The sequence below is a fragment of the Etheostoma spectabile genome, unplaced genomic scaffold, assembly GCF_008692095.1.
Source record: "Etheostoma spectabile isolate EspeVRDwgs_2016 unplaced genomic scaffold, UIUC_Espe_1.0 scaffold00569331, whole genome shotgun sequence".
NCBI classification, from domain to species: Eukaryota; Metazoa; Chordata; class Actinopteri; order Perciformes; family Percidae; genus Etheostoma; species Etheostoma spectabile.
This window is the reverse complement of record NW_022605066.1, coordinates 995,633-1,015,561: the sequence shown is the minus strand read 5'-3', so window position 1 is coordinate 1,015,561 and position 19,929 is coordinate 995,633. Positions and strand designations below refer to the sequence as shown.

The window sequence follows — 19,929 nt, the reverse complement described above, 5'->3', positions numbered from 1 at the left end:
CTTCGTGATGGATCTTCATTGCTATGTTCCTAGCCAAGCGTTAGCACCTGTTATTCCACAAAGTGTCTGCAGTCTCAATCCACTTACACCCTTTTCCCCCGCTCCAGTCCCACAGCTAATACATAATAATCCCCTTTTGTTCACTTCGCCTATTAGGGCCTGGAGCTACAGACAAGTCGAGACCAAGGGGTTTTCCACTCTTGAGACTACCAGGAAGTGTTTTCTCTATCTGTTTGGGTGGGCAAAATGACAGGATTTCTTTCACATCAGGTATTACACATGTAAGATAAGAGAAGGCAACCGGATGCTCAAAGCCTTACAATAAGTAGCTGCCTGAAGCCACCAAGAAAAGTCAGAAGTTCTTTGACTCTCTGCCGGTCACATTAGGCTGTACAGTAAATGTGTCTGCTCTGACAGGTAATCAGCGGCTCTGCTTGCAGAAACACAGACACACAGAAACACCTACTTAGGTGTTGTAATACTCAATAGCCCCAAGGGGTTGAACTCGAGATAAAAAAGTCTGCTGGCCGCTGGCAGTGGCACAACCCTTTGAAGGGGCGCGAGTGCTTATGTCAACCTAGTGAGCTTTGGCTCCCTCGGTGTGTGGTAAGAACACCTGGTACAGATTCAGCCCTCAACAGGACTCTGGAGCGGGAGGAACCATGACTAATAGAGGGAAGGCTGATGACTGAGTGGAGTTATAAGGGCTGCCCTCAACAACGGAGATTCTCCACTGGGACACAAGCAAATGCACCCCTTTATATCTTGTGTTTACCAGAGATGTGCTTTAGTTTCATGGAAACAAGTCATTCACACTGAAAAAAGCATAAATAATTACTAATCAAGTAAAGAAATCTCAGTCGAATTAGACCAAATGACCGATTAGTCAACTAAACGACCAAGCAAGAGCAGCCCTGGTTTTTTTAGTATATTTTTGTTTTTTCCGTATGTGTGTGTGTGTGTATGTTCAAGTAACTCTTCTACTTGTAACACATTCATTTCTCAATTTGGTATTAATAAAGTCTATCTATCTATCTATCTATCTATCTATCTATCTATCTATCTATCTATCTATCTATCTATCTATCTATCTATCTATCTATCTATCTATCTACATTGCTGTTTTAACTTTTCCTAATAAATTGTTAATTGACAGTGCTTTGATCCCCTTGCGTTAAACAGACAAGTAGAAAACAGTGTTGTTTACTTCATCCAGGTGAAAGGAAGTCTACCCAGAACGCTTTTACAAGTGAAGAATGGTTCAGTAACTTCATGGAGAGATAAGATGGAAATATTCCTTAACTGACAACAATTGACATTTTAAAATGACATAAGAAAAACCAAAGAATGAGTGAATGATGGATTTGCAAGAAGTCCAAAGCACATGAGAAACCTAGGACCCCATAAGCCATTGCCTTCATGAAAACTGAAGTAAAGTAACTATAAGCCATCAGTAGGGCTGGATATCGGTACTCGATACCTTTAAAGCATGGACCCATATAACCCAGTACCAACCTTTAAAGTATGGACCCATATAACCCAGTACCAACCTTTAAAGTATGGACCCATATAACCCAGTACCAACCTTTAAAGTATGGACCCATGCAACCCAGTACCAAGTTCCTTGATTAAACATGACGTGTGATCAGCCCACTACTTCTGTACCACAACACATACAGTCAGTGGTGTCGTGAAGTTGTGCACCGTGTATTTGAGTTGGCAGTTCACAAGTCAAGATGCTTTCTTTCACATGATGGGTATCCAATAAAGTAGGAAACAAGGTATTTAATGAAGTACGTATTGGTATCAGTATCACTTTATTAAAGGGTATTGGTTCTGGTGTTGTTTTGTTTTTTAAATGAAACCAAGCCCTAGTCCTCAGTCAATCTCTCTTAAGAAAAAGGAGGAAAGCAAGACAAAGGGTTGAGGGTAATGAACCTTAAATGGAATGAGCAGACTAATGACTCACTGCATGCTGTCAGTGGGGAAGAGGAGGGCCTTGCACAATGAGCCTGAGCACCAGATGAGTCAAATGTTTGGCATCAGTTCACTGTCAGTTCAACATTTTGAATCAAAATGTTCAATTCTTGCTGCCATGTTTATCCCTACTTTGAATTGAGAAAATATAGTGACTTTATGCTGGCGCTGTTGGAAAAAGTCCAAGATTACACACAACTAACTCCACTTCAGTCTGTCTCATGATTGGGAAAATTTTTTGTAAGACGTACAACCACAGCAACACATACAACAATACAGTGTCATCCACATAACAGAAGAGTTGTCTTTATAAGCGCCTGAGAGCAAATGCAGCGCGATGGCTGCCGAGAACACAAGTGTTTGTATGTGTGGTTTGGATTCTTGGCAGCAACAACTGCATACGCAAGAAGAAGGGTGTATGGAATGGTGGATCTAGAAGGCTGCTAAGATGATTCATTAATGCTATTTATTGAAATGTGGAGATTAGTGTGTGAATAAAATAGAAACAGGCAGTTTTGCATTTTGCACCACTGATTCATGGTTATTACACAGAAACTACCAGACGTGTTTCCAGTTAAGAAGTCACAAGATTAAACATATTTTGTAAAGCATTACCTTGAAACAAAAGGGGAATATTTGGAACATATCAGCATTATAATATGGTAATTACCGATTTTAAATTCCAAGAAGATTTATCTATAATGGAAGGTATTACACCTAAATTACTGGAAAAACATCAACATATATTACCTCATTATTATCATGTTAATAATATTAATATAGCTATATCACCACTACCCAGACATACATATGTTATCATCAAACCCATTCCTAGTTATTACCTTGGTACTTGCTTGTTTTTTATATCTGTTACCCTCTTATCACCTTATTACCCCAGTATTACATATTATTAATGTAATGTATTACCCAGTTATTACTTTGGTGATAACAAGTTATTACCAATATATTACCTCTTTATTATCACACTTTTACCCCACTATTACCATCTTATCACTATGGTGGAATGCACGGTGCTACCACCATTTTTAAAATAATGTCCCTTTGGAAACTTTGTCAACATCTGTTTTATCTAAAGATAGTTTGTTCATCCTACCTCTTTTTTTATTGTCAGCAGACCAACTAACCAACAATGACATGGAAACGTAAATGTTGCACCCACCTGCCAAACTAAACTGTTTGGACTACAGTCTACCTTCATTAAATGCCAACGAGTAATTTGGACAATGTAACGTGTTCAGGTCCTTTAGCAACTGGGGAATATAGAAGAAAAGGATTGATTCTTGGCGTCTGTGTATCGTTACAGTATTGCCACAGAAAATATCGCAATGCTATGCTGTATTGATTCCCCCCCCCTGCTCTAGTGGAATGAGTGCAATGCAAGACTAATACTGAAAATAGATGTCTTAAGGTCAGCAAATAGTGGATAAATGTATTAAATATTTCAGTATACATCTGGAAAAAAAATCCGCCAGGGATGTTGAATCATTTGACTCTGAGTGTGACTGATCCAGGTTGTAGTTACTGGCTGTGGCTATTAAAGGTGGGCATGAGACCCCCCCACCCCCCCACCACCACCAACCATCCTCCCTTCAGAGTTTCCCTGCTCAGTCTCTCATTCAGTGTCTCTGTGCGGACGCCAACCTGCACCCGGCCCGGCCCTGCCCAACTGCAGGCTGAGCCAACCAACCCAGAGCCTCGGCCATCGCTCCATTTCCAGTAAGCGCCTGCAGACTGCTGGCCTTGTCTGAGGGCCAACTTTCTGCCGTCAGGCCCAGTCTTCCCCCTGCAAACAACCATAAAGAGCCCTCTGTTCTGGGCGGGAGGGAAGAAGTGAGAAGAAACAGACGCTCCATACACAAAAACACGCTTCCCTCAGTCCGCCTCCAAGAAGCATACAGATAGCTTGGCAGTGCCGCCTCAGATTAGTGTTGGTGCTTCACTGAAGGACTACCTGGGTTAGCTGGCACTGCTGCTGGCTCTCTTTTCCTATCAGACTGCGGGACTCAAAGCGCATCAACGTTAATCGCACACTGGGATTCCCAGCATTTAGCTCAAGATTCGAGATTCAAAATCCTTTATTAATCCCACAATGGGGGAATTCGCACTGTTGCAGCCGAAAGAGATGGGTGGGGGGAGGGTATACACACAATACATCAATAAAAGTAAAGAGAATAATTAGTAAAATGTATTTGCAGGATATCAACCCATTCTCACTCCGAGATGACCAAGCGTGTTATATGATGCTAAAGGAGACGACCAAGCGCATGTTATATGACGCTAAAGGAGACGACCAAGCGTGTTATATGATGCTTAAGGAGACCACCAAGCGTGTTGTATGATCTAAAGGAGACGACCAAGCGTGTTATATGACGCTAAAGGAGACAACCAAGCATGTTATATGATGCTAAAGGAGACAACCAAGCGTGTTATATGATGCTAAAGGAGACGGCCAAGCGTGTGTTATATGACGCTAAAGGAGATGACCAAGCGTGTTATATGACGCTAAAAGAGACAACCAAGCGTGTTATATAACGCTAAAGGAGACAACCAAGCGTGTTATATGATGCTAAAGGAGACAACCAAGCGTGTTATATGATGCTAAAGGAGACGGCCAAGCGTGTGTTATATGACGCTAAAGGAGACGACCAAGCGTGTTATATGACGCTAAAGGAGACAAACAAGCGTGTTATATGATGCTAAAGGAGACGACAAAGCTTGTTATATGACGCTAAAGGAGACATCCAAGCGTGTTATATGACGCTAAAGGAGACAACCAAGCTTGTTATATGACGCTAAAGGAGACCATCAAGCGTGTTATATGATGCTAAAGGAGACGGCCAAGCGTGTGTTATATGACGCTAAAGGAGATGACCAAGCGTGTTATATGACACTAAAAGAGACAACCAAGCGTGTTATATGATGCTAAAGAAGACAACCAAGCTTGTTATATGATGCTAAAGGAGACGACCAAGCGTGTTATATGACGCTAAAGGAGACAACCAAGCGTGTTATATGACGCTAAAGGAGGCCATCAAGCGTGTTATATGACGCTAAAGGAGACCACCAAGCGTGTTATATGACGCTAAAGGAGGCAACCAAGCGTGTTATTTGACGCTAAAGGAGACAACCAAGTGTGTTATATGACGCTAAAGGAGACCATCAAGCGTGTTATATGACGCTAAAGGAGATGACCAAGCGTGTTATATGATGCTAAAGGCGACCATCAAGCGTGTTATATGACGCTAAAGGAGACCATCAAGCGTGTTATATGACACTAAAAGAGACAACCAAGCGTGTTATATGATGCTAAAGAAGACAACCAAGCGTGTTATATGACGCTAAAGGAGACGACCAAGCGCCTGTTATATGACGCTAAAGGAGACCACCAAGCGTGTTATATGATGCTAAAGGAGACAACCAAGCGTGTTATATGACGCTAAAGGAGACAACCAAGCGTGTTATATGACGTTAAAGGAGACCATCAAGCGTGTTATATGACGCTAAAGGAGACAAACAAGCGTGTTATATGACGCTAAAGGAGACAACCAAGCGTATTATGCACATTTGAAGCCAAAGCCATAATGCAATATAAAAATGCCAGAATATTAAAAATGCTAACCACTAAGCTTGTTCTTAGTGGGTAAGCTTGTTAAGCTTGTAAGGTACATTCTTCTTTTTCTTTCTGTCTGTCCTTCTGTCTGAAAAGGAACTGTTTTATTTAATTTTATGGATAAATACAGTAAAAACATTAGTAATAATATTAGAAATGTCTGCAGGAACCTGTTGAGCATATTTCAGCTTTACCTCCGATTCTCTGATTGATGGAGATAATGGATAATGATGATGGATCACAGTGCGTGCCAGATGTAATTTATTTTCAGTTTTATGTATGTACACTCATACATGTACATGTATGTATAGTCAAAAAAATGCTGCATTTTTAAATAGATGAAGCTGTCATTATTGCATATTTTTTGTACTGTCCCCACATCTCCCTACCAGGCTCAAATAATAAAATTAAAATCACCAACCTCATCCTTTAATGCCAGTTAAAAACAGAATGTCAATGCAGATGTGAGCCACCCCATATTGGGATATGAAAATCTTCTGGGAGAAAAATAGAACTTCAAGTGTGAGCTTGCTTTGAAAAATCTGTTTTAATCATAACCATAATGTCCATTTCCATGCTTCACCTAGTGAAACCACTTTGCAACATTTGACTTCAAACCTGTATCAACAATAGTTATTTGTTTCTTGGCCGTGCGTGTCGGCACACATCACTCCAGCTGCAGTAAATCACTCCAACGACCACAAGTGTGTATGAGGCCTTGGTAATAAGGGGAAATTTACTGCGTTTGGCTGTCGGGAGGCTGCAAATAATAGTCCCGTCTGGCAGGTACCATTATTGAAGCCTTGTCGATCCACCCTGTTTCTGACAAGATGTTACTTGAAGTCTGTGTGTTTTCCTGAGGCTCCGGTCACACAGGGTGAATGGGAAGCTCTTATCTCTCAGAGCCTGTCTCTTAATTAGTGGCTGACATTTAAAGAAAGTTCCATCATACCTGCCTGGCCTGTTGGAAACACACTACTATAAAGTGTGCTGGCATGCAGTTGAGAAAAATTCTAAATTCTTTATCACTGCCAAATAAAAGTGGCAGGAGTTGGTCCTTGGGAGGATGATTCTTGAGGAGAAACAAGGATAGACTGAGGAATAGGGAGCCAGTGTGAGACAGTAGACAACGTGCTTTCAACTGGGTAATTGCTATTTGTCTCTGTGTTCCGTACTGTGTGGTTACATGCTCTCTGTTGTTCTATTGTTAAAACTTTGCTGTGAGAAAAAGTGATTTGGACATGGCGCAGCTTGTCGAGCATATGAGTAACCTGTTAGTTAAGTGCATACCAGAGTGCACGAGCATTTGAAACAGGGTCGAGTGACACTTCATTCCAACTAGTGCATCTCATTTAGGAAGTTAAACCTACAACTCTAAACCTATTTAGTTTTACGACATCGAGTAATGGACTATTTCTTCATATAGCGCCTTTCTAGTCTGCTCAGAACGCTTTAACATAGTACAGGAACCATTCAAAACTCAGGGGGACAGGGCTTTTTCTGTGGTTGGACCTAAACTCTGGAACGCTCTGCCCCTCTATGTCCGAACAGCCCCAATAGCTGAGTGTTTTAAGTCTCGTCTTAAGACACATTTTGATTCTTTGGCTTTTAACTCCATGTGAATTGTGTTGTCCTCTGATGTCTCTTATTGTTTTACTGTATTTTAGTATTTATTCATTTTATCTATGTTTTATTTTTTTTTAAACCCGATGCTCTTATTTTGTTTTTACAATATTTTACATTAATTGTTTTGTATGTTTGAGTTTTCAGTGCAGCACTTTGGTAACTTTGTGTTTGTAAAATGTGCTATACAAATAAAGTGGATTGGATTGGATTGGATTCACCATTCACACACGGTGGCCGAGGCTGCCGTGCAGGGTGCCCCCTGCTCATCAGACATTTACAGCATTGGGAGCAATTTGGGGTTCAGTGTCTTGCCCAAGAACACTTCAACATTAGACTGCAGGTCCAGGGATCGAGCCACCAACCTTCCGATTGGCAGGCGGCCCCTCTACCTGGACCACAGCCGCCCCAATAGAGCTCCAAAGATTAACTGATTTGATTTGCTATCCAATTAGTTGGTTTGATAATTGATAATTTGAGTCATTTTCTCACGAAAAAAAGTTCAACTTCTCATATTTGAGCTTGTTAAATGTGAATATGTTCTAGTTTCTTCTCTCCTCTGGGACAGTAAACTGAATAAATTTGAGTTGTGGACAAAGCAAGACATTTGAGGTTGTCATCTTGGGCTTTGGGAAATGCTGATCCACATTTTTCACCATTTTATAAACCAAACAATTAATCCATCCATCAGTAAAATAATCCACAGATTAATCAATAATGACAATGATCGTTAGCTGCAGCCATAGTATGAATGGGTCTTTTTGCCACAACATGCTGCCCATGTGACCTGTTTGCAATGTAAGGTGTTCAAGGTACACTCCGACTTCAAGTTCACTTTCTTTCTTTCTGTCCGTCTGCTTGCCTGCCTCTCTGCCCTCCTGGCTGACCAACAAGTTAAAATTTGCCTCTCTGGCATTTTCCCTACTGGCTCGGGGTTGGATGAATTATGATGTGACACACTCCCTTCTGTACTTCTGGGCAGCCAAGGCGATCAAGATAAATCACCACGCTGCCCCACAGGGGACAGGCTAAGATCCTGCCTTGGTTGTTTTTGGGGCCCCAATCAGGATGCTGAGGATTTGGACACAACTTGATACTGTGCTCGCTAAGAAGCGAGGACTGTGTACAAAGGAGGGGCCCAGTAGAACTATGTCAGACCATGGCATAATGTGCCTAAATGGGACGGGACTATACAGAGGGTCATTATCCATCATTTGGCTCCGCCGCTGTCACGTACCATTTATTCTTTTTTTTGAGTGCAAGATAACTATGTTGGCCCGTGTGATATACCGTGACCATCGCAGACTATTGATTTGCAACTTCCCAGTCATTTGATTGATGGGTCCCTTGTCTTTACAGCAGAACATTCCTGGCTGTAACTCAGGGAGCATCCCAATTCAAACGTTAGCCGTGATGATGAGCCAGAGCTGGATAGCAGCATAAGATAACTACATGTCGGTCAAAACCACTGACAACCAATCATCAGACTTGACAATCTGCCCACCCCCTTCTTTACACCCCATCCTCTACTCCTTTTCATGTTAACCAAAGCAAAACAATGAAGGGGAAAAAACAACATCAAGCTGAATGTCTGATCTGTAAACTGTATTTAATCAACACATTCCTTGCTGTGGGGCTGTGGGCTTTGGACAGGCTAATTGCCTGCTGAGTGGGACCACATCTGTTTGTGTACAGGGGCGGCCTAGGCCACAGCTCTGCCACACAAAAACCTTGGGCATATTTCGACTTCTCAGTGCTGCAATTTGCCCCCCGACTGCTTCCCGAAAAGCATAAATACGGGCTGTGGAATGAGCGGGGGATTTGTTTTTCTCATCCGTTGCGTTGTCGTTGAGGTTCTGGGAACGGAAGGCTGGGTTTCGGATGCTAATTACCCGGTCAAACATGCTGGCACGGTGGCTGGCTTTCCTGGCTTGTGGCTTTGCACAAAAGATGCCCGACTCCACAATATCCACAATATAAGTTCTACTGTCATCCCACGAGAGGCTCTTCCCATCGTGTTCCAGAGACAGTCAGGAGGTTACTTCTGCCACATCCAACACTCTCACCTCAATTAAAGCATACTAACAAGATCTGAAGGATCAATCCAGCGTGAAGTAAAAAAATGTCCTTATGAACTAGAGATGGTTCGATACCATTCTTTACCGAGTACTGATCCAATGTTTTAACAGCTGTGTACTACTATCCCTGTACGGATGGGATTTGTTGTCGGTCCGGCTCGGGTTAAACTCTGTGAAACATGAACAAACTTTGACATGAACTTTTTTATTTATTATCCAGTTTAACAGAAAAAACAACTTTAATAAAGTACTTCAACGTAGAATTCCTTTATTTTTTTTTATTTTTTTATGTGGTATCAGATCGGTGCATAAACTTCCTGAAAAAGAAGTTCCTTTCAGATATTGATTCCGATACCTGATCATGTTTGTATCAACTGATACCGTGTATGATCCAACATCAGTGTGTTGAAAATAATAATATTTATAAAATAAATATATTTGGGGTGGGACCAAATATCGATATGGAAACATATCCTTGTCCTTTGTGGGGTACAATCATCAATACGCTGCAAAATCACGCTCAAGCCACGCTCACGCTCAAGCTCACCTTCACACCACGCTCAGGCTCACGCCACGCCACGCTCACGCCACACCACGCTCACGCCACGCTCAAGCTCATACTCACGCCACGCTCACGACATGCCACGCTCACGCTTAAGCTCACACTCACACCACGCTCACACCACACCACATCACGCTCACGCCACACCACGCTCACGCTCACACCACGCTCACGCCACGCTCCCAATCAAGCTCACGCTCAAGCTCACGCCACGCTCAAGCTCACGCCACGCTCAAGCTCACGCTCACGCCACGCTCAAGCTCACGCCACACCACGCTCACAGTCACACCACGCTCAAGGTCACGCCACGGTCATGCTCACGCCACGCTCATGCTCACGCCACGCTCATGCTCACGCCACAGCCACGCTCACACCACGCTCACGCTCACACCACGCTCAAGCTCACGCCACGCTCAAGCTCACATCACGCTCACACCACACCACATCACGCTCACACCACACCACGCTCATGCCACGCTCCCAATCAAGCTCACGCCACGCTCACGCTCAAGCTCACGCCACGCTCAAGCTCACGCTCACGCCACGCTCAAGCTCACGCTCACGCCACGCTCAAGCTCACGCCACACCACGCTCACAGTCACACCACGCTCAAGCTCACGCCACGCTCATGCTCACGCCACGCTCATGCTCACGCCACACCCACGCTCACACCACGCTCACGCTTACGCTCACGCTTACGCTCACACCACGCTCAAGCTCACGCCACGCTCACGCTTACGCTCACGCTTACGCTCACGCTTACGCTCACACCACGCTCAAGCTCACGCCACGCTCAAGCTCACGCCACGCTCAAGCTCACATCACGCTCAAGCTCACACCACGCTCATTATCATTTTTAAATAAGTAAACAGAATCTATTGATTAGAAACATAACAGATGAAAAGAGGTGTACCGGGGGGTTTCACTTGGGCACAAAGCTCCAGTACACAGGGAGAATGTTCATTGGCCTACTGAGTTACAGGATAGCCCCAGTCTATTCCCTTACACTGTCAGCCAGTGAGCAGAGCAGGTAGCAAAGCAGTGAGCACAGCAGGATCTGCATTATGACAGCGGCATGGTGACCTGCAGCCTTCATTATGTTCCAAGTGACAGTGACGAAGGGCGCTCCATGCAGAGTAAGCGCCATCCTTCAGGCAGCAAGTCCAACCCTGACACCCGGTAAGCAGCCAGAGACAGAACGCCGCCAACGAGCGCCCCTGCGCCGACACCCTGCTCCATTTCGCCGCGACAACCCGCCGTAATTAGGTGAATTTGGCGCATGCTGGGGAAAAGACAGCTAGATCAAGGTCTTGATGAATTAGTAGGAGCATTCTGTCAGAGTCCCGTCACATTAATCAGAACAAAAAGCAGGTTGTTCCCCCCTCCTTTCTCCTCGCTTTGCAGGTGATGAATAGCTCTGCCTGCGCTGTGTATCACCTGATCTTGCTGAATTTAAATGTAAGCGCACAGTTCTCACAAAACCTCTATTGATCTTACTCCCGGGTTCCTTTCATGGATTCCAATATTTTAGATAAGCATAAGAAGGCCCGGCAACGTTAGGGAAGGCCAGACTTTTATGGTAATAAAGGCAGAAAATAAATTAGTGTTTGTTTGTAGGTCAGGTTAGAAAACCAGTTTAAAATTCAAGCGCAGGGCTGGACTGCCAGCCTATTTATCCTCAGCAATATGCTGGGAGTTCATGTTTTAGAAATGAGACACATAAATGTGTGACTGAATGCGATTTTTACAGCAAATAAATAAGTTGTTCAGAAGGATTTTACTATTATGTAAAACATATCTATGTACTTCTTCCAACATTGACTATCTCTCAGCAGAGCTGATCTAGAGGCTACTACGAGTCCTAGCACATGAAATGTGAAGAGTGCTAATGTGGCTTATCTCTCTTCCTCTCTGTCTCCCTCTTGCTCTGTGCATCTTGTCTGGCTTTGATGTATTTGAACTTGTCTCCGTCAATGAAGCTCAGAAAGAACAGCAGTTTGTTTTTTGAGGAACTGCTATGATATAATTTTTGCTTGGTTAACGCATTTTTTTCCATTAACCTAAAATTGGACCTACAATAACACACAACCTACAATAACATACAATTGGAAAGGTTGGAATATTGCTGTTGTGACGACCCCTCCCACTCTGCCTGCCTGTCATGTCTCTGCTCCTTTGTTTCGGCAGGTACTGGGAGTGGACGGGTGGGTCGACCTGGGAGGGTTGTCTGTACCTGGCCATCTGGGCGGGGCTTACCTCCTGGGAGTCTCGTTCTCTTTCAGATGGGCCTTCTGCATCCACCTCAACATGTCGTCCTTGCACCATCCAACACACATCACACCATACATTCACCCATCCACACGCTGCCAAAACGACCGATGTCTTCTACACCGACACATACCATCATTAAGGCAGCGTTAACATGTCTAATTAGTTAAATAAACTATGTTTTTTGTGATCTATCTAAACTTTGGAATCTCGCTAGAATTTCAAATCAACTTTGGTGGATTTGAACAATGTTTGGTTGCACAGCAGGGTTAGGTTTGTTAGGGAAGGTATACTGTGGGTGTCACCATGATTATTTGTATCATCCAATGAGACTTACCCATGCATGGCGTGGAGTGGGTGTGGCTCGTAATGGTACCGCCCCTCGTGGTGTCTCACGTCGATTGGGATGGGCGTGTGGAAGGTGGGGAAGAGGTGGTGGGCCCCTGTAAGTGCACAGAAGAGAGAATAAAGGTCACACATACAAATCAACAAAAAACAGTGACTAACGTGAAGACTGAACTACAGTTCCTGACTAATGCCTGCAGCGCAGCATGAGATGCAACTGTACCATTTTACTGTTCCTGTAATCCACCAGTAATTAAAACCTTTTTCCCCGAGAGCGATATGTTCATAAAAGGCCCTCTCCGTCCAATGAGACCAAAGCAGGGTTTACACAACATTGAATGTGTTTTTATGTGTCAGACAAAGAATGCACAAATCCAGCGTTTCCTGCCATAAACGGTCTGATGGCTCGAGGGAAGTCTCATTAGGACAACACAGCCGATCTTCATTAATTACTGTGATTACAGCGGCTGAGTAGGAGAAATTATTGTCTTGATTGAAGGAGGAGGAGAGCTCTAATCATAGACAAAAGCCTACTAATTCTCTCCTGTTTCGTGGTAGAGTTACACATGTTTGATGCAGGAAAATAAACCAAAAACAGCTACGCTGGATAATTTCAAACCCATGAACCCAGTTTGTGTGTGTGTGTGTGTGTGTGTGTGTGTGTGTGTGTGTGTGTGTGTGTGCACTATGGAGGGACAGAGAAAGAGAGCATAGTGCACTGCCGCTCCCTTGGGATGATCTCTGGTTGCACGGTCCAGTAGAGCTGAGATGCCCTGAGAGCGGAGACCACCGGGGTCAAAGGTCAGAGCTCAGTGAGCGCAGATCATTATCTCTACCTGAGAGGACCACTGGGACTGGCTGACAGGGGGACACCAATGTGATGCCAATGTCCCACGAGCAAACATATAGAGGACGTTTAAGTTGGCCAGAATTGATAGACATTCAGCAAAATATCCATTTTTCTACAGCTATATTTCAGTCGGTACATCCGTCATGCCATACTTAAATACTAGTTTCATTAATTAGGATTTTGATAAATTTCACTTTGCACGTTTTATACTTGCTATTGTCTATAAAACATGACACTTCCTGCAAACCTTTCATACAGAGTCTGCCAGGAAAAGATCCATTAAAATGCCCACTGGAGGGCTTTTAATGTGAAACCTCTATGCAGGAAGGGCTGTGTTTCAATGGTGGTAGTTAACAGACTGGGGGGAAAACAGAAAGATGGAAGTGACTGGAATTAGTCTGTGAATTTTTTAATACTGTTTGAAATATATGTTTAGAGCAGCTGAGGGGTGAGTATGAGTATTTGTTGTGTAGAGTTCACATCATACTGATTTTATGGAGACAGCAGGTAAATATGGAGGATGTTTTGAGTTGATGAGACCTCTGTAATATAAGTTTTGTCCAAATGGGTGGCACGTGGCTCCGTGGGTAACAGTTCTGCTTAGTTTGATCCCCAGTCTGGGCGGGGCCTTTCTGTGTGGAGTTTGCCTGTTGCGGGGGGTGCTCCAGTTTCCCCCACCATAAAGACAAGAATGTAATGTGATTTTATCTAGTCCACATCTATTTATATATATATATTTGTATTTAATGTTATGCACATTTTAGGATCCCTATCTATGCTTTATAGAGAGCTTATTGTTACATCTGGCCAGGGACTGCAGATGAAAACTAGATTTTGTGCTAATTCTGGAATATTTACAGACTAAAAAAACATGCATGCGAGATAACTAGGACTACAGTTAAAAATGAGCCGTCCTGATCAAATAAATACATTTTAAAAACTACATGCCTGGTTCTCTGTCATTGATTATAGTTTTCCTTCTGGATACATGGAGTTTTGCATTTAAAGCCCTGTGTTTGTCACCATAATCACTTCTCTTTTCAAAGTCTGTCATTTTGAAACACCTCCGTGTTGGAGGTGTGCCTCAGGGCTCCTTACGCGCTGCAGACAGCGCTGTGAAGACAAGGTGTAACAAGACTCTGTGCCTCTGGGCCATGACACAACGCTGACTGTTGTTTTTAGGGTGCTGCCAATCACAAAGGACAGCCATTACTGCTGCTTTACCCTGATTGAGCCTTTTGTTGTTGTGACTGAGTCAATCATCCTGCCGTTGGAGCGTCTTGTTCTTAGTTAACACTAATGGAATACACACAGACCGCCAGAACCGAGTTTCCCTGAGGGCAGCCCTGGATTAGATTAGATTAGATTAGATTAGATAAGATAATACTTTATTTATCCCACAATGGGAAAATTCCCTTGTGACAGCAGCAGTATTTCAGTGAAAAGCAAACAAACAACAGAAAATGTGTAAAAAGTACTGAATAAATGTAAAGTGGCAATATATAAAAAGTATTTTAAAGTAAAGTGAGGTGGTCATAGTATAAAAAAATTGCAATGTAAGTAGGTAAGTGACGTGAAATTAAGTTGAATAGAATAATATGTAATTCAATAATTTAGCAAAAGTAATCATGATATGAATTACATTGAAGTATGACGATAATATAAATAATACAAAAGTACTCGGAATGGAAAAATATAAATATGTACAGATATACATAAATCTATTTACAGATATGTCTTTACAGATATACATAGGGGAACCATTTGACTGCTGTGAAATTGGCCTACAAAGATTGTTTTCCTTACTTTAGAATTATACCAAAAATCGGTTAATTCATGTTTTTGCAAAGCAAATTATCATCACCGTCCGGCGCTTGGCAGCGCCCTAAACAATCGTGATTGGATAAAAGAAATGCCAATAAACCGATCTATGTCCGCAGATAAAATAAGTCTCAAACTCAAAACGTTCCACTGCACCCCCATAGTGAAACTCGCCTGTGAAGCCAAAGTGAGTTGTAAGAATCGGCGCGCTGCCCCTCGTTCCTTGTCTCCTCTTGTCTTTGAGCGCAGAAGGCCAAGGGCTCTGTGTTTCTATCAAGATCTATGCCGCTGGATCTCGGCCAGTGACCCTCCCTTGCTTTTGTGTGTGAGACAGGCGGCCAATTCTGAGTCAACTTGTGTTTTAAAAGCCAAAAGAGGCACCCAGTAAATGAGTGAGAGGGAGTGAGAGCTGGGAAAAGGAGTTTGAGCTTTGTTTCACAAGTGGAGCCAGAAGTTGGGGCTTTGTGTGAGAGATGCTCCCTGCTTGTGCTGCCTGGCACATCTCTGGTGGGGGTGGGGGGGGGGGGTCATGGGACAAGAAGACTAGACTGAGACAAAGACAGCAAGGTCGTGCTGGAAGTCAGGCCAGCACAGTATCTTCTTTGACGTATTGGAAAGTTGATCCATTAAACCGTCAAACTGCAGGACCCTATTCTTTTTTTCTTTAATTCATTACTTTGCATTGCACTTGTGCTGGGATGTATTCTGGTCTGGTATACTTTTTAACAGGTAGTGCTCTTAACTTCCACCCCTTCAATCTTTGTTCAGCTGGGGTAGCTTATATTACTGTACGGCCTTCCAGACACCTGCCTAATATCACATATTTAGGCTACATCTACACTTTTTGGAGAAAAAAACAATCCACACAGCTCCAGAAGCAGGAAAAAAAAAGATGTTGTCTGATGTTACTCTGCGGCTAAAAATCACAGATGTATAAGTTGAAACTACAGAAAATACTTTAGAGAAAAACAACAACGATGGAGTTTAATAGGAGCAAAGATTTATTAGCTTGGAGCGGGGGATGAGGTGGACTGTTACTGAAAGGTATGTAAGCTACCTAACCATTAACGAACCATATCGTCGTTTCCAAAGGTCTACGTTGGTTTTCAAACCAAAACGGGGGCAGCGGTGTTTCCAAATGTCTTTGTTTTAGGGTTAGGGTTTTGGTTTGCAAACCAAAGCGTGGTAGTGTAGATGTAGCCCGAGTAGCACATGTAAAGCATCAATGAAAACTGCTGAAGAAACATGGCAGTTTATTCAGATGAAAAAGTCAAAGATGACTAACGATTTTTGGTTGAATTCCTTTACAGAAAAAAAATGTCCATTAGTAAAACACATGCACAAACACACCAAACTAACCACCAGCCAGAGAGGCTGGATTCCTCCCCTGCCTGCTCCCAGCTTGCTGCTGAAAGTGGGGGTGATAAGGGCTGAACAGGCCCTTCCATCACCCAGACAGCTGCATTGTTCCCTGGACTACAGGGACAGCTACCGAGAGGTACATGGCTGGGACCATTCACAGTTCCTCAGTTTCTCGACATACTCGCCGGGCCGTGTGTCCCCTTTGGGTGTGTTGGCATGCAGGGTCATTCCACCCTGGGCCTCATACTGTAGATCCAAAGCAGCAGGGACTGTTCACATCCACATCAGCACAACTTTTATTTTGTCAACTTTTACCACAACGCGTATTGACATTGAGAGGAAGGATCAAATGGTCACAGTGATAGGTGTCCAGAGTTCCATCTTCTCTTATTGCTAACATGTATATAGTACACACAGTACCAGTCAAGCAAATGAGAAAGCATGTTCAAACTTTTGACTGGTACTGCATTTATTCTGGTTTATGTGTCTAATATGTTTTGTTTATTTCTCTTGTTTAAGATTTTTTTTAATTTTTGATTATTCCCTGGCCGCTGGGTCAAGGACTGAGCCACTATATATTGCTACACGCTCTACCAGGTGAGCTAGCCAGGCGCCCTGTTTATTTCTCTTTAATGTGTATGAATGCACCAACAGCCAAGGCAAGTTAGTATTAAAGTACTCATTAAATGCAGTTCTGATTTGTTGCTGAGTTGTAAAATCCTATCTTGTAGTACTGTAAACCACTAGGCTTCTAATAAGTCTCCAAAGTCATGCATCTCCTGCTCAAACTGGACTTCCAGAAACATTCTCAATCGTCTCTCCGGTACCTGAAACCACACACCCTCACCGATGTAGCCCAGCAACTGCTTACAGAAGGTTTCACAGCTTAACAATGAAGCCTCACTTTGGGTCATTAGAGGTCATTGCCTTAGATAGGTAATCATGTAAAACATTACTAAAGGGGATAATTAGAGCCGCCCCTGCTTAGTCGATTGGTCGACCAATCGGTCGTTTTGGTCTTAGCTGACCTATTAGTCCTTTTCTATGCTTTTTTTCCATTCTGAATGACTTATTTTTCTCTAAAACATGGGAGCACATCTGTGGTAAAAACAGGATTTAAAGTGATGCTTTTGTACAATTCTTTGTGGTGAAACCCAGTTTTAAAGAACTGACGACAAAATCGTATCGGTGTTAGTCATCTAATCAAAGACAGCCCTAGTGCTAATTTTGTAAATCATCGCCAGGGCTCAAAATGAAGTTAAGTGCACCATGCACAGTGCCCTGAGGGGCTTTATGCTGGTGGGATCTTGTATCATAAATCAAATCTAGCCCACAGGAACATGTAACTAGTGGTCCTTGTTTTAGGCAGTCTCTTCTCCGATCTCTCGTAACGTGTTTTAAGTCTGAACAAGTCTTTGCCCCCTAGCCCCAATAATGAGACGTGCCAAACATCCTGCTACATCTTCCCCTTTTTAGTTTGCATCTTAAAGCCCAGGTTTGATCTCTCACTATAGACAAAGCCAGGTGTTCGATGTTAACAAAGGCCCCCCTTCGAGTATCATGACTCAGAGACAAGAGAAGGAAAAGCTCCCTCTCATTACGTCCAAATGAAGCCCCAGATCAGGACCATGCTGAAGTGGAGAGCGGAGTGGGCTCATGTCTTTGAGGAAGTACTCAACCATAATAATAACGCCCTGAGAGGCCAGGCCAGGCCAGGAATAATTTTGAGGGGGAAAAAAAGCCTTTGTTGTGCTATGAGAGAAAGGGGCAATGGGAGAGAGCGAGAGAGAGAGAGAGAGAGAGAGAGAGAGAGAGAGAGAGAGAGAGAGAGAGAGAGAGAGAGAGAAAGAGTAGAGAGGGAAGAGCAGAGGAGTAAGAGAGGTGGGGGTGCTCAATTCAGACAGGAAATTCCAGCAGCAAAAGTTGGCCTGGGTCCTAACAACACAGCATCGTGCCAAACGACTATACACAAGTGCTCATGTTCACGCACGCACATGCATGCATGCACACACACGTGCGCACACGTGCGCACACACATGCACACACACACACACACACACACACACACACACACACACACACACACACACACACACACACACACACACACACAGATACTGATTTGTTGTGCAGTTCAGTCTCAGTAACAACCATCAACAGTGACTGAGACAAACACAAATGTGTTACTTTTATGTTTAACAGACATGCCTTTCACACACACACACACACACACACACACACACACACACACACACACACACACACACACACACTTCAGCAAATGTTATGCACCAGGTTAATAAAAAGTGTATGTTTAGCTTAATCTGGGAATCCTGCACTACACACACAACATGAAACCTGCAGGTTTAGTTTGCAAGACATCGCTTCCTCTAGGGCAGTACATGGGCGAGTGATGGCGACAGAGGGATTAGAGGCTTACAGGATAGCACGGAACCACTGCCATCCATGAAAGGAAGTCTTAACAGAGTGGCTCTTTACTTTTAACAGCCCTCAGGGAGGGTAAAATGATACCTTTTTTATTGATAGGAGGATTTTGGGCAGAAGGTAAGTGGATTAGGCCAATGATCTCTGTCATGACACAAGATGGTTTGAGCGGAAATTCATTAGTCCCTGTGAACTCGTGCAAAGTGCAAAGTATGTTATGATGTACACATCAAACACCCTCTCCCTGGGAAGACTAACAGTTGTGTTCCAGAGGCTTGGAGTCGACACTGTAAAGAGAGCACATTGCTTGGAGCAACGTCCATTAGTCAGTAGTTATGACTAGGGCTGGGTATTGAACCTCAATACTTTTATAGCACATAATACACAGTATATTCAAAAGTGACACCGAATGCAAGCTGAGATTATCAATTGGGACTTTTTAGTTGAGGCGAAGTTCCGTTACAGCTATTTTGGATAAAATAAATAAAATTGGTTTCTGTATTCCTCATTAACGTACCAAAACTCAGGTACAGTATCAACTCTAGTACCAAAGCAGCAGAAATACATTTTTTGGGCTACTTGCTGAAGTTATTACACATTTTACGTAATAATATCTTGAGCAAACACTTGCCTTTATACCCTTCCAACAGACAGGGATCGACATTAACACTCATTTGGAGTTGTGTTTCTGACGTCTTACTGAAAAAAGTGTAATATTCACTCTCTTTGTAGCTATGTTTTGGTCTCCACCAACTCTTGAGAAACAGATTCTTTAGCTGCTTAATAGTCCACTATGTTCACAAAGTAGTTGCTAACTTTGTCTGCTGTCTGGTGCTGAGCAGGTAGTTATATTTTGTGTATGAAAAATGTATAAAGAGGATGTTGAGAACCAAACCAGTGAAGTCGTGGGCATTTAAACCAAAACAATAAGCTGAAAGACGTTAAAAGGACAAATTCAAGTGAGCGT

The 19,929-nt window shown here is 43.1% G+C and overlaps 1 protein-coding gene and 1 long non-coding RNA gene across 3 annotated transcripts in view; one reads left to right on the top strand and one right to left on the bottom strand.

The window, feature by feature from the left end:
• The window catches only part of LOC116684804 (zinc finger protein GLI2), a 104,487-nt gene that overhangs the window by 40,847 nt on the left and 43,711 nt on the right, over positions 1-19,929 (bottom strand). For both annotated transcript variants that reach the window (XR_004330844.1, XM_032510237.1), the window contains exon 3: positions 12,477-12,582. Coding sequence is in view for 1 of the 2 variants with exons in the window: in XM_032510237.1 (XP_032366128.1) it covers positions 12,477-12,582 (106 nt within the window). In the remaining variant the exon portion in view is untranslated. The remainder of the gene's footprint in view (positions 1-12,476; positions 12,583-19,929) is intronic.
• Positions 2,477-19,437, top strand: LOC116684805 (uncharacterized). The gene is made up of 3 exons (XR_004330845.1): positions 2,477-2,580; positions 17,454-17,461; positions 19,428-19,437. It is a non-coding gene; the product is annotated as an uncharacterized LOC116684805 (long non-coding RNA).